A 15,673-nucleotide genomic window follows, 5' to 3' on the forward strand; every position below is an offset into this window, starting at 1 on the left:
ATCATTACGATCATTACACTGGTCATCTCCTGCAAAGCATTATTATACAGTTAAACAGAAACACTGGAGAGACTAATTAGAGCAACAACAAAGCCATTAAACCCTGAACGCAGTGAAAGCATTTTTGACACCCTTCTTTTTTTGTTGCATCTTTTGACGTTCTCTTACACATACTGTGGGTTCTAGTGTCAACACGCCACTGATCAACCCAACTGGCTTCATAACCACTATGAGGAAGTTAGATCTACTTTATTTATTATTGGAAACATTGTATATGGAGGGGAAAAAACTCCATTTGAGTACAATTGTGATATACTGTATGACCACAAGATTATTATTACTATTGTCATTGTTATCAATCTATTTATTTATTTATTTATTTTATTCCCTCCTTGCCCGATGTGAGCGACAGCTTGAATCACCAGGCGGTACACAAATTTGGCAAGAATGGGAGCAATAAATCAAACGCATCCTTCCACATATTGTTGTGGAAGTTGACTAGCCGAGCACAGCCTGGTGCCAGGGTCCCACCGCCCAGGGAAGTCAGCCCTGCTTGTTTAGCCTGCTGTCTGTGTTGTTGGAATAAAACTGAACATCATAAAACATCAGGAATTATGTGGCTCTACTTGGGGAGGTTTTTGCAAGACACAACTTCCTGCCAAAACCCCACAGCTGTTGCCATCAGACAATCAGTCAGTTCAATTCACCGAGCAGTAGGGCTGCAGCTGAAACACAAAACTATTGTTTTCTCGCAAAAAACGCAGTCATAAAGGGTGTATGCGCACTCAAGTTTGATGCAGTAGACTTGTGTCAGGCAGCTGCTCGCCCCTGTGATCGGCCACTGATGTTACTGGATATCGGCAGCACAAGTTAATCTATTCACTAATTTAATAGATTTGAACAGTGATCCTTACAGACACTGGGATGCACAGCAACCCAGCCAGAAGGGGAAGAGAGGCTTTTACCAGACGGCTGTTGGCCTCCCATTTCCCATTAACTTTTAGTGGCCTGTTGTAAAATAACAGCAGATCCAGTCTGTCCGCTTCTGTTTTGACGCCTAAAAATCAAGCATTAAACTTATCATCATAACTATAATTATTTGGTATAAAGCGCTCAGTATGTATAGCGTGGGGTTCCCCAAAAACACAGGCACATCCCACATTTCTGTTAAAACTATTTTTCATGATATTGTCTCTTGAGAGAAAAAGGAATCCAGCAAGATTGTTTGATAAAAGTGGAACTCCTTTCTTTATGATGGCAGGCCCAAAACTGAGTTAATCATGTAATTTGGCTCATTCATTTCATTTTTTATCTTTTATTTATTTATTTATTTTTTTTAAATGTAACCTTTATTCAACCAGGAAAGAGATTAAATATCTGTTTTACAAGAGTGTCCTGGCCAAGAGCAGCAACAGCACAGATAACAGGGTTCCAGACATACAAGACATACATTTCACAGGTTAGAATAATAAAAAAAAGGAAATAAATTACAAAATCATAAAATATCAAAAATATTCATCAGCCATCATCACAAGTCATCGACATCATGGATCATAGGGGCATTATGAATTAGTCAAAACATCTGCTGCCTTATGTGCCTGCTTCTGAATCAATAAGGATTACTTTTAATGTATCTAGAGAGACCAGCTCCTGAAGATTCACGTCATCTTGCAACCGATTCCGAGCAGAGGGAGCAGCATACTTAAACGCCCTTTTTAAAGTTCAGTATAGGGTTTAAGGACAGACAGCAGGAATAGTTTCTAGGAGCAAAAACAATTTCATCCTGTACTTATCTGAAGGATGTAGATTCATAGGTAAGATGGAAACAAACTAAGTAACCGTGTAAATGAAAATATGACAATGCTTACGTCTACAGGTGGACAAGGCAGCAGTAGTAAGTAATAAACCTCAGAGCTCCATGGTGGCTCCATGATGCATGCATGTATATAACATCACCATAGCTTAGCACTGACATAAAAAGTAGCAGCAGCCAGCCTCTTTTCAGCCTCAAAGGAAAAGCAAGACTTGTGTCTACAGTAAAAACCCAATTTCAATTTTAGTTTTTTCACCAGCTGCTGAATATGTGGCTTAAATGAGATAGAGTTGTCAATTACAATTCCTAAATAATTGTCTTGGGAAACAGATTCACTCTCAGAGCCCTGAAAAGCGGTAATCAATGGAAGGTTCGTTAAAACTGAGCAAAATATTAGTCAATATCTCCTTTGATTCATTTAATATTGATTGACTCTGCTACTCGGTGCATTGCCAGAAATCATAGTTCCATCCTCCATAGTTCTACAAATAAATATGATCGCAGATATTTACACAGTAACCTAAAGCTGTACATGAGTGACAGACAGAAGCAGGTCACTGAATCCATAAGCTCAAACTCACACATAACTCACATAAGCCATGACATTTAGACCTAACTTGTCTTTTATATTAAAGTGAAACAAGCCAAGCTGCCAGGTATATAAGCTTACATCGTTCATCAGAAGCCGCTGGGGTCTAAATTGCAATGTTGGAATTTTCCTGGATAGGCCAGACGCAACGTACGACACATCCAAATCAATTTCTGGAATAGATAAGCCTGTAGCTCAAGGTGACATATGTTATAGCCATAAAGTAATACATTTTGCATCATTTATACATGAACATTCGGTTATCTACACTGCAGTGGCAAATGATAAAATAAGCTCCCAGTGTGATATGATCAATCTTTTTGTTTTAAGAAGGTCTCATTGAAGCCTACCTCTGCAGTAAAGTGATTTTTTTTTTTTAAAGGGATGCACAAGCTGCACTGAAAACACCATTGCTCCAAAACCTTCCCAATAAAACACCTTGGCGCAGGTGCTGGAAAAGGACTGAAGAAATATAGATGTTTAAGATTTACTGATGTGATGAGCTGTGCTTATAACGAGTTGAGCGGCGGCAGCATATTTGGACTTACCTCCCCTTCCCTCAGTGGCAGAGGATACATTAGAAGGAAGCCTACTCTGCTATTTAGTATACACTGGCAGCGTTAGCAGAATGGAAAAGATGCCATTCTGACAGCCTATGACAGGAGCACTGCCCTAGTTTGTCGCTTGAAGAGACTCTAGAGTGTGTGTGTGCATGTGTGTGCATGTGCATGTCTGTGTGTGTGTGTGTCTGTTTGTGTGTGTGTTTGTCTGTGCGAGCTGGTTGAATGCCTTCAGTGTTGAACTGTGACACCCAGTCAGATGCAGACACTTGTTTTTTAATAAGCTTCTTCCACCACTACGGCAACAACTCTTCAGGGGCAAGGAGCAACAAACACACATACACACACACACACACACACACACACACACACACAAGCATGCATACGCATAAGCAGATACATCACTGAAGACCTTGAGCACGCAGGAACAACTTGCAGTACAAACCACCAACACACACACACACACACACACACATACACACACTCCTCCACACTCACACATGCGCGCACCCACGCTCGAACTGTGACGCATAGCACCATTCATTTAAAGAAGTGAATTAAAATAGGGAGTGAGGGATGAATAGAATGAATGAGTGCTGACAGATAAAGCTTTTTTTCCTTAATAAGACACAGAGTTGCTAATGCTGCAGGAGGGTCCGCCTGTAAAATTCTGCCTCCATCTGTGTGTGTACGTGTGTGTAGCTGTGTATGTCTGTATGTTTAAGTTGTTGTGGGGTTTCTTCGTGACCTTTTCCGTGCTCTGTTAATTCTAAAGACGTTCCTCCTCATAGGACAAGAGCACTGGTAGCCTCTATACACACACACACACACACACAGCTGTCACACAGTGGTTGGTCACAGGAGGGTAAATTGGCCTGTAATCTCAGGAGCAAGCCACAGCAGTGGAGCAGCATGGGAAATCGGGTGTCAGATAAAAGTGCACTAAGACAGGTTGCTATAGCGGGTACACACAGGAACACAACATACACACACATGCCTCGAGATGGCCTGTCAGTACAACACATCTAATTGTCCGTCTGTCTGACAGCCTATCTAATAGCTTGGTTGTCTGTCTGTCTGCCTGTTCTGCTACCTTAGTCGAAGCTACACACACTAATTTGCACTGACTGAGCTGCTATGAAATGGTAAACAACAGAGAGAAAGACAGAAAACACAGAATCAGGATAACACCGAAACTGAAAGTGTTGAGAAAGAGAGGACAAGCTGGATAAAAGGAAGGGGGAGTTCAGGGAAGTTTATCAGCACAGGAAGGATAGGAGCATCGGCAAACATCCTATATCAACATCTGACCCAAATCCCTGCATGGCCGCTTGTTTATAAAAGCTGGCTAATGCTGCCTTTCACAGCCGCGGCACAAGCCAAGCCTGCAGAGTTAACAACAGGAGAAAAAACACAGAGAGAGAGAGAGAGAGTGGAAAAGGTAGAGAGAGGAAAGCAAACCAAATTCAATGTGGCCAAATTAAAGGTCATTGTGTAGGTGGAGGGAAGCTGCGGGAAGGGGGGGAGGTAGAAAAGAAAGAAGACAGACACAGGTGGAGAGAGGGCAGCTGGGGAGCAGAGTGGTGGGTAGATGAGATGGTGGTCAAGGCCCAGTGACCAGCAGTTAGACAGAGGGGGTTGCTCAGAGGGGGATAGTGTTTGGGGGCGGGGGGGAGCACTCACCCTCAAACTTCACTACAACCATCAGACACCAACCACCGAGGGAACACTTCTGTTCAAAGTAATGAAAGTCTGGGAGCACTGTAGCTGAAGAATCACTGCAGCTAAATTTTCTTTGTTTGACGTGCACATCCATCTCATGTAGTCCATTAAAATAATGAAAAAAATAAGTTCACATGGGCGTCTACTCCTGAAAACACGTTAAATGAATGACAATACACTTTGATGTTTGATCAAAATAGGCCTGTACATTTTCCTAAGGGTCAAACCTTCCTAAGGGTCAAAAAAAAAAAAAAAAAAAAAAAAACAGGCAATTGACCCTACTATGTGCCTGGCTGTAGTTAATGGCTGTATTAATTTACTTTACTGCAGCTTGTATTTACAAAAAGTAATAATAGTAATAAAGATTTATTTATATATCAAAGTTATACATATTAATGAATACTTTTCCCCATCCTCTTTTAGGGGAGTTTGACCTCCTCTGCTCACAATATAAATAAAGGTTCCAAAAAAGCACAACAGATACCCATTTTCTGTTCATTTTTTGTGCAATGCATGTGCTAAATTTTCACCTCTCGTGACACTGCGCTGTAGCACTTTCTCATTCGCACTCTTTAGTAACCACTTCTTACCACAGGATGCATACTGCGTGCAAACAGATAAGTCGACTTGTCTCTCACATATTACTTGTGAGTCTCACTGTTTTCATTATTGTATTATTGTGCCATTGGTACAAGCCAAATTTCCCCTCGATTACTAAACTGAACTATGATTAACTGAACGGGCACAGTGACGCAGCGTGACACATTTAGAAGTCTGAGGATCAGATCGTCATCATTTCCACCTTTATAGTTAACCACAGTTTCAAGTTGATAGTGCACCACAGCTGGAACCTTGATCTAAGGACTTTTATGACTGACATTTGGAGGCAGCTCATGTCCTGACCAGGAAACGATGACTGAAAGGAGCCGGCACAGCCCAAGCAGAACGCACACGCACTAATGGCACAACAATGACGTCTCATCATGACCTTTGCCGGGGCGCTGGTGAACACAAAGGCATATTTAGCGGTCAGTGGCCATCATCTCATGCAACACAAAAGGCTCTATGGGTGCTGTTATGGGTGCTTGCTGGAGCATTTTACGATCACATATCTCTATCTCTATTTGTATCTCTTTCTTCGACTTTCAGTGGTTTATTGCTCTCTCATTTTATCTCACATATTTATCTAGCTTTTTCCTCATTAATTGTTTCTCTATCTGTGTCTCTCTCTATCACACACACACTGCTTCTGCCTCCCTCATACACACACAACAATGAATCCACGAGGTGCAGCCCTCACAGCAGAACCATTCTCTGTCAGCGAGCTGTATTTATATCCCCATCTATCAGCTCGCCCTGTGAATATGTGACACACTCTTCCGTGGACCAAGACCACCAAATTGCCCTCTAGCCATACATTAGGTTATGATGAGTGTGTGTGTGTGTGTGTGTGTATCTGTTCATGTGTGTGGACCTGTGTTAAGCAGCTCCGGTGGTTCCACCTCATTACAGAAGGCCTACTGTGGCTCCGAGCTTCTATCCAACTGTTACACTGCTACTGGGGGGACATGTTTAGGAGAGAGAGAGCAGTGAAAGATGAGAAAGGATGAAAACAACTGAGGGAGCCAGAGAGAGAGAGCAGGGGGACAATGGATAAAAAAAATAGAGAGGGACAGGTATGGAAGATGTGAGCAGACATAGAAGTGGAGGAGGTAAAGGAGCTCTCTCTTTCTCTGATGAAAAACGGAGATCTATATCCTCATCTGTCCAAGGTCACGGCCATTACATGGGACCACAGCGATTGCTTGGACCCACAAACGCATGCACACAGACGCACACACTCGTGACATACACACACATATGATGGCACATGCACACGCACACACACACACACGAGTAAGCTATGGCTCTGCCGATAACTACAACTATTATGGATTAAAGCAATTAAACCACAGGAGACCCTTGACCCGCCATTATACCATATTAAGGACACTGTGTGAATGGGGATTGGTTGGGGGGTTGGAGGTTGGGGGAGCAGGGGCCATGTTTTACATATGCCGGTCTGTGCACTAACTGCTCACCTTCATGTTAACCTTAAGAAGCGAAAACAGCGATTTTTTCCACTCAACGCACTAAAGCTGATCCATTCAAATGTGTGAAGTGTAGCTCCAGTACCAATTACAGCTTACAGAAAAACATCAACACTATAATGCAAACCACAGCTTAACTGAGTTTATTTTCCACGCGCTTTGTTGCTTTTGATTTTTTTTTTTTTTTTTTTTTTTTTTTTTTTGTGTATTTGCACACAGTATACACACTCTTTTTGGAGGGGAATTCAGAAGGTACTATAATAAAAGTGCATAATTATAATCTAATTACCATTAGATTGCACTGAAAGGAGGCACTTCTTTCTTGGTATCATCTTCTTCACTTTATCGGAAATAAAACTCAAAAGAGAAACACCTTTGATTTGGAAAAAAAAAGAAAGTGTAACCTGCTCCTTTATTTTAACAAAAAAACGAAGGAAAATGAAGAGCAGTAAAGGAGAAGAGGCACACAAATGGAGATAAAATATGTGACATGCTATTGTAAAAGATTGGATAATGCAAGTATAGAGTGAAACAAGTCAAATGGGAAACTGAAAAGAATAAGAGCCAGTGACATTGCCTTGCGTAAGATAGTGGTAAGCACCGAGGAGAGTGAGAAAAAGAAAAAAGGTGGGAGATATGAGGAGTAAAGTGAAGAGGACCTTGACATTGTTCTGTGTAAGATAGAACAATGCAGAGAGGAGAGCAAGGATGTAATGTTGTGAGAAGGAACAGAAAAAGGAAGCGAGGGAAGACCTGTGAGCACCCACCCTGCTGTTACATCAGTATGCCCTCGGGGCTCAGACCGACGGGCTCTTGGGCTCCCTCTGCTGGTGCACAAACATTCACCCATTGCTGCTCATCTGTCAACTCCTGCCATGCAAACAAAGACCTTTACAAGTTGCTTTCCACCACAGGTTAGGGGCACCTGCAGTTTAGCAACAATTTCAACCAATTCTGTCAATTGTGCCAAAAACCCCCAGTTCCCACAGATTCACCCTATGAGCTGTATTAGTTGTGAAAACCAACAATGTCAGCAGAGATCAATGTCTCTTTAGGAAATCAAGCTGGTTGACAGCTTTACAGCATTTTCTATAAACACAACAAATTCTGTCAAAAGGACTGTGATCTTAATTAAGCCTTGAGAGCTGCGTCTCTTTTTATAACATTCTCCTGTCTGCTAATACGGCTCACAAGGAGGATTTCCTGGAATAACACAACTGCCACGATGCACGGACGGAGAAAAAAACACTCGTACACAAACACAAAGCAGCTACACTCACACTCACACACACACACACTCACACACACATGCACACATGCACACACAGAGAGAATAGAGCAATCCCTCGGCTAAGTGTGCAATCACAGCATGAAAACAGGAGGAGGGAGGCAGAGACAGGCCGCAAGGTAAAACAAAGCAGCGCGTATACAGCGCCTTACAAAAACAGCTTCATTGGATTACTATCCCCGCGGAACACATGTACGTGCCCACACACACATGCACACGCATGTACACACACATACACACACACACACACACACACACACACAGAGACACACACACACACACACACACACAGACAAAAGGAAAGCGCAGCGCTGTGCTTAGAGATGCCAATTAGGCCAATAGTCTGAAACAGCAGGGCACAGAAATGACTGGGGGATGCATGATTACTCAAACACACCCACACACACACACACACACACACACACACACACACATACACACACTCTCATACACTACCTGGCAGACTTTTTGAGGAGTGTGTCCGGATTGTCACGGAAAGCCCCTGACCAGCCAGCCACTGTCAAAATCTCCCACTTAGTCCAATACACCAATCCTCACATTCATACACACACACACAAACACACACACAAAGATGCCTCTTTACATTAATCTAAATCAACAGGAGCTTCCTCGGGATCTATTTGGTTTCATCATTCATTCTCATTTCAGTGAACATTTCAGCAGTGTGTTGTCTCTCTCCCCCACATGTGTTGTTTCCTGCTGTTGAAACACTCTCTCTCTCTCTCTACACACACACACACACACACACACACACACTCACACACACTGTCCTCCTCTCTTTCTCTCACTTGTTCCCCATCTATCCTCCTGAGCCTTCTTTCTGTATGAACTCCTCAGGGTTGTGACATACATTCTGCACAATATACAGCTCACTGTTTAGTCAGCCAGAGACAGAAATGATAGATTCCATCAAATTACACCTTAGTGTGGCCTGTCAGCGTGTGTGTGTGTGTGTGTGTGTGTGTTTGTGTGCATGTATGTGTACATGTGTGTGTTCAATGTCAATCGTTTGATCCTTCAATCTATGAGATGTATCACTTGTCAGAGGCCGGTAGACTCATGATGAGTGATGTATGTGTGTGTGTGTGTGTGTGTGTGTGTGTGTGTGTGTGTGTGAGAGAGAGAGAGAAAGTGTGTTTGTGTGAAAGTGTGTATGTGTGTGGGGGTGGGGTTATCAATAAAAGCCAAATCGTCCAACTCTTAGGAGAGATACAGAGCTTTGTTCAGGAACACAGCAGGATTGGCTGGAGCTTTAGGGACCACGGAGTGAAATGATTCACTGAATGACAATGGAGTCACAGCAACATCACCTCCAGTCAGACACGCACGCAGCAAAAACAACATCACCTCCACTTCAAAATTGGGTCATTTGCCTACAACCTGTCAATCAGCGAGTCTGGATAACGCGTGGTGCGCACATTGGCCCTCTGTAGATTCCTCTCTCCATTTAGCGCAAGTTGAACTTCCCATTAAACAAGCCAGCTCCCATGTTTCAGCCCGGCCGAGCATTCAGCCAGTCAGGAGTAGTTAGTAAGTAAATGCATTGGTCTAATTTCAGGCCGAGCATCGATGTTAATACAATAACTGAGAGAGGCTCAGCAGCAGCGTGTGACAAATCTAATGTAATTGCTGCTCCTCATTTGCGAGACTGAAGCAATACAGTCCGCAAGAGGAGAAAAACAACATTCATCAGCGTGCTGTAATGAAGATATCCGAGGGATACACTGATTTTGATGGAGGTGTCAATCGCAAATGTTACGTTGCCATAATTATTATAAGTTATTTAAGTGTAAGGGATGGGAAAAAAGCAACAGAGACTGACATACAAAATGGAAAATATGAACAGGATTTTCAAATGACTAAAAAAGTGAGATGACTATAGCCGACTCTCTTTACAGCATGGCACGGCTGCCTGTGTTTATGTGCCATACAAATTTAATGTCAATGTGCTCGGAAAAGAAAAAACGTGACGAACAGTTTTTTTTTTTTTTTTTCCTCGTCTCCCCCTTGCTCTCTCTCCGCTTTTCTTTATGCATGATTCATAACCAAGCCCCGCACTTAACGGGAGTCTCCGCCGCTCCGCTCAGCTCCATCCCCGGCAAGTGGAACCAGGGGATGTGCTTCCCACGTATAGTAGCGCCAAGTAAACTCGGTTCCCAACCCGCCGGGCACCCACCTTCATTCTCTGGGTAATTCCGTAAGGCTCGGCTCGACGACAGCGCGTGAAACAGAAGAAGAGAGGAGAGGAGGAAACGGGATGGATAGATCCAAAGGACGCGTGGTGGTGCCATTTTCAGGCTGCGCTGCGCCCTCGCTGCATCCCTGTTGGCGGTGTCGAGTCGGTGAGCGCAGACCCACGATTGAGGAGAGAGAGAGAGGAGAGAGGAGAAGGAGAGGGGAGACGAGAAGAGAGAGAGGAGGAGACGCTGGGAAGGAGGGTCCAGGGCCAGACAAGTCCTGTCAATCAGCCGCTTGGCTCTGGGGTGGTATGGAGGTCTTTGGAGACTCCGCACATGAGCCTTTACACTGCAAAAAAATTATAAATATATTTGAACAAGGCACCTCGTCTGACATTGAGTGGGCTATTTGCATCTTATTTTTAATTTGAAAAAGGACACAAAGAGTCAATCAGTCGAGAATGTTTCATTTGTTTCCAAAGCATATCAACTTTCTCTATTTTCCTTAACTGAAAAAGGAAAAAAATCATTCATTCGTCATTTATTGCTGGATGCTGGTCTTATTCTTCGTTGTTTCAAGCCTTTGTGAGAACAGGACATCACTGCTACAGTTCTCACGCTTCATCTCCTGGCCCTCTTCTCCAATCCACTTTATAAACCCCATGATGTACCATTCAGCATGTAATCAGCAGTGCCTTAAGGACACAATAAAAACGTGCACTATTCTCCTCCAAGGCTATCTTGATCGAAAAGGAAATATGCAATGGAATCTCGGCTATTGAAAGGATATGAAATAAATACAAACACTATGGTAGAATAAAATATATAAAAATAAAATACAGTTATTCTCAGAACATCCAGTGTGCATTATAGTTGCCCACTAAGAGATAGATACTAATAAAGCATGACAAGGTCACTAACCCATCCTTATGTGAGTAATATTAGAGAAGAAGCCTACAGTTTTTATGTTTGTTATTTTGTTTTGGTTTGATTTGTTTGTTCTTGAGGAGCAAAGTACAGTTCCCCAAAGAGATTTGTTCTGTTGTTTATCTCAGGTCTTAAACTTTGACTTTGTCATTAATTGATGAGTGAATAATTTGAATGCAGTGAGAGCTGCACATTTCCCAGCCTATCAGCAGCAGTGACTCTGCAGAGCGATGTTGAGCAAACTCGGAAAAAGGATTCACAACCAGTAGTAAAAAATTAAAAGTTGCATAAACTATGACCTGCAGTTGGTGATAAGCAAAAAATAAACCACCGGTATGAGCAAAAAAATAATATGTTTCCAGACACCCATGAATTTATGATTTCTTCTTTAAAAAAAATATAATATAACTCACTTGGATTTGATTCTTTTCACAAAATCTACATCATAAAGTTTTATGTCAGACAAGAACTCTGTTCCTCAAATGAAGCGGTAGGAAACCAAGTTTAGGTGGGTTTACCCTCTACTACATCCCTGGGTACAACAACCACAACAAAGCCAAGCATCTCATTACTGATTCAGAGTTGTCACGCACCCCAGAGTAGACAGTCTGTTTAGGATGAGGGTAAACAGTCCCAACTCGCTGTAGAAAACACTGTCAATTATTTTGATAAGCGACACGGGCACATGGCAATTACTGGATTAGTGTCAACTCAGGCTTGCCTCACTCTGTCTTTGCCCAGTTGTTGATATGGCTGCTGCTAGAGCAACACAGAGCACCAGCAGCAGCTCTCACCCACAAGGTTTTCATGCATTACAGATTCCAATCAAACACTTTATGGAGATTTATTCAGTCCATGTGTATTTGACTGCAGTTTAGATGTTGTCATGGATGTACTGTATGTGTGTTCCTGTTCATGCCTCAGTGTGTGTGTGTGAATCTGACTGGTGGTATGTCTCCAGCGGGTTGTCCTTAAAGATGAATAAATAATGTGTGCTGCCTGTCATATGAAATGTGCGAGGAGGGGGTTAGAGTGTGCAAGGTCAACCTTTCAATCTTCCACTTCTTTAACACGGCCCACTGGCAGGGCTCATGTGGAGAAACCCAGGAGTCAGAGGATCAGGAGAGGATGCCTTTTATCAGGACATGTTACCTCTCTCGCTCAACTGCTCAAGTGTGTGTGTGTGTGTGTGTTTATATGTGTGTTGCACACCTCATTCCACCCCTGCAGCAACCGTTAGCGTCTCCATCTGCTTGAATCATTTTAATCACCTGCAGGTCGAGGTGAACACCGTAAATATACAAACTTGACATTTGACTGGATACATTACAAAACAACAACAGGGGCATATATGGTTCAAGAGGTCAAAGGATGAATTCAAATTAATTTGTCGACACTTAACCCTCTGAAACCTAAATGAAAATCTTTTCATTTCCCAATGAAAATGCTTTATTTTCATTTTTATTTGTTTGTTTGTTTGTTTATTTATTTATTGGAAACTTTGGTCTCTCATAGTAACCTTAAATATTTAAAGAGAGGTACATTATATATATTTTTAATTTGTCCATGCATTCATTTTTTTTTTTTTATCTTGTATGAATATATTAAAAAGGTCTTAGTTCTTACTTTTTATTTTTTTTGTTCCTGGCACATTTCATAAGAAAATCATCTTCCTTGGCCAAAGAAAATGTTTTAACAAGAAATAAGGGAAGTTTGTGCACTGGTGATGTGTTTATATTTCAGAAGCTTAATTGAGGCATGAGCTGTCCATGTGCCATTGACCTCCATCATGTTTACATGCTGCAGTGGAGGGAGAGCAACTTTTGGCTTCACATCTTTTCCTGTTTTGATCCCTGGTTTGCTTGTAGTGCAGGCTGGACTGCTGTAACCATTCTTATTTGAAAACTTTACCATACTAGAAGCAGTAAATTTAACCTTTTCGTTGTATTTTTTGTCTTTTGAGGCAGTTCCAAGCACAATGATTTGGGATGACCTAACTGGGTGAAAATAGAATCCTTTATATCTCCTGGGTGTTTTTCTTACTGTGGTGGCCGAGCACAGCACTGCGGAGCGAACGGGGTAAACAGATCCCTTAGGTCAGCTGATGCTCTGGAATTTTTTTCTTGTACCCGAGAGGGAAACGTGGTGTGGCTATGCCATGATTTATAGCGGGATCATGACCACAATTATATTTACCACGACTAACGCTCCTCTATCACGCTTCTGTCCCAAATGAGGCTCCTGAAAGAGCTGTAAAACTGTCAAACACACACTGATTTATGCTGAAATTCTCTTTTACCTCCTCCCAGCCATGCGTGTATAGGTGTGTGTGTGTATCTGCATTTGCGCTTTTGTGTGTGAGTGTGTGTGTGTGAAGCAGCCACCTCTACAGATTTGTTAAGGGTCCAATTATGATGATGATTTGTTCTTTGCACCGGCTTTACTGGGATGACCTAATTTCCTCACTGAGTGTGGCAGGGAGGGAAAAAAAAAAAACTACTAGTCTTTTTTTCTTCTTCGTCTTCTTCGCCTTCTTCTCCGTGCTTCTCTCTTTTTCTTTCTTCTTCTTCTGCTGCCATGAAGCTGCATTCATCCGTACGGTGACAAAACAGTGCTGTCATGCATTCCAGCAGTGACAGCGTGACACGGCCCCTTAAACCCTTGTCACTCCCTCCGCCACACACACACACACACACACACACACGCACACAGCATGCCCTATGGAAGAGTGATCTCGCTAGACTATTGTAAAGTGTTGCTTTTGCAGCTGACGTTTGAAGGCTACAGTGGGATTCACACATACACACACACGCACACACATACACACACACACACATACAATGACAAATCCATTGACAGAGATGAACAGCGGAAGCCTACAATGAAACATCTGAGATGTGCCGTGAGTTTTCCTCACGCTTGTTATACTCTGTAACTCCATCAGTCTTCTGTCTCGCTGCTACTTCCCCTGTTCTCTCGGCGTGCCAAAGCTTACAGAATTTATTTCCAGAGGGAAGAGCTGATCTGTTGCTCTGCTTTCATTAATTTCTAAAGGAGTTCAGACTTTTCTTTCACTTGTTTTTCTATTCGTCTTCCCTCCTCTTAGACCTGAGACTCTCACCCCTCACCCTGCTTGGCCTGGATGGGTCAGCTATTCTCTTTCTTGGTGAGCTAGCCAGCCACCCCCTCTCTCTCCCTCTCTCTCCCTCTCTCTCTCTCTCAAATACACACACACACACATACACACTGAGATATCGCTGAAAAATGAGCACAATGGAAGATAGTTAAAAAGCATAGAAGGAACTTGGATAGGAGAAATAGGCAAGAGTAGCAGGGGTGTGTGTGTGCGTGTGTGTGTGTGTGTGTGTGTGTGTGTAGACGTGTGTGCCATTGGCGGTGATCGCTTGTTTGACGAGGGGCAGAGGTGATGACAGGGTCGTCTGCCTTGCCAGGAACTCCCCCCTGCAGCCAGCACACACACTATACACACACACCCTCTACCCCATTCAAAGCCACTCACTCATGTGGTAATGTCTCTATTGTGACAGCCCGAGCGCTTTATGGGCAACAGCTTGGTACTGGCATTTGGGGCCAAGAAGTGTGTGTGTGTGTGTGTGTGCAAGCGTGTGTGCGTGGGCTTGTGTGTGTGTGTGTGTGTCCCATCCGTTGTGGAATCCACCCATCTACAGCTTCAAGCGTGGAGCATTGAGACCTCGACTCCTCCTCAGAGCCGGGCCAGTGACAGACAGGCAGAGAATCGCAGGATAGGGGACGGGAAGCACAGACAGTTCCAAGCACAATGATTAAAGGAAAAGAACACACACACACACATATATAAGCACATGTACACAAATACACACACACACATACATGTCATTCCAGTCCAGTCCGCTCGTACTTTTCTACTATCTCAGTCTGCGTTAGACAGACAGAGCGATTCGTCATGTCGGAGAGCCCTGGTGCTGCCATACAACAAAAGGTGAAAGGGAGTGTGGGAAAGGGCTGGTGCACAAAGCCCTCCCTGCCCCCGTCTGCCTCCCTGTCCCAGTGGCATACGCAGGCCTCGGGCCCCTTTAAGCACCCCTCCACCACCCCCCCTTAGTCCCCTAGGCCCCCATCTGCAAAAACACGACCAAATCTCGCCGAATGTCCAGGAAACACCGAGCCAATGTTGACGAGCTCATGCTGACCGGGGCTGACCTTCAGATCTGTTTCATGCATCCTGCTAAACGTTTGTCCATGAACACACTATCGACTTCAGCTGATCGCCGTCATCAACATGCATGCGCATTCTGCACCTGCTTGAGGAAGAATAACTCTCCATACCACAAGGCAGCACAGTCTCAATAAAGTAAACCAGAATCCTCAGGACTGCTGGAAGATAAAGAAACAAACTTAACTTTTCATTTTCATGCCGCTTTAAATGTGCTCAAACAGTTTCGTTATACAAATTGTCTGATGAGAAGTTGCAGCTGCTTCTGATATC

At 43.2% G+C, this 15,673-nt stretch overlaps 1 protein-coding gene across 2 annotated transcripts in view; it reads right to left on the reverse strand.

Moving 5' to 3' along the window:
• epha4b (eph receptor A4b) overlaps nucleotides 1-10,391 on the reverse strand; it is a 96,967-nt gene extending 86,576 nt beyond the window's left edge. For both annotated transcript variants that reach the window (XM_030074340.1, XM_030074339.1), the window contains exon 1: nucleotides 10,260-10,391. In XM_030074340.1, the coding sequence (XP_029930200.1) occupies nucleotides 10,260-10,374 (115 nt within the window). In that variant the 5' untranslated portion in view covers nucleotides 10,375-10,391. The remainder of the gene's footprint in view (nucleotides 1-10,259) is intronic.
• Between the last annotated feature and the right edge of the window lie 5,282 nt (nucleotides 10,392-15,673).

Source organism: Myripristis murdjan, chromosome 17 (assembly GCF_902150065.1).
Source record: "Myripristis murdjan chromosome 17, fMyrMur1.1, whole genome shotgun sequence".
NCBI classification, from domain to species: Eukaryota; Metazoa; Chordata; class Actinopteri; order Holocentriformes; family Holocentridae; genus Myripristis; species Myripristis murdjan.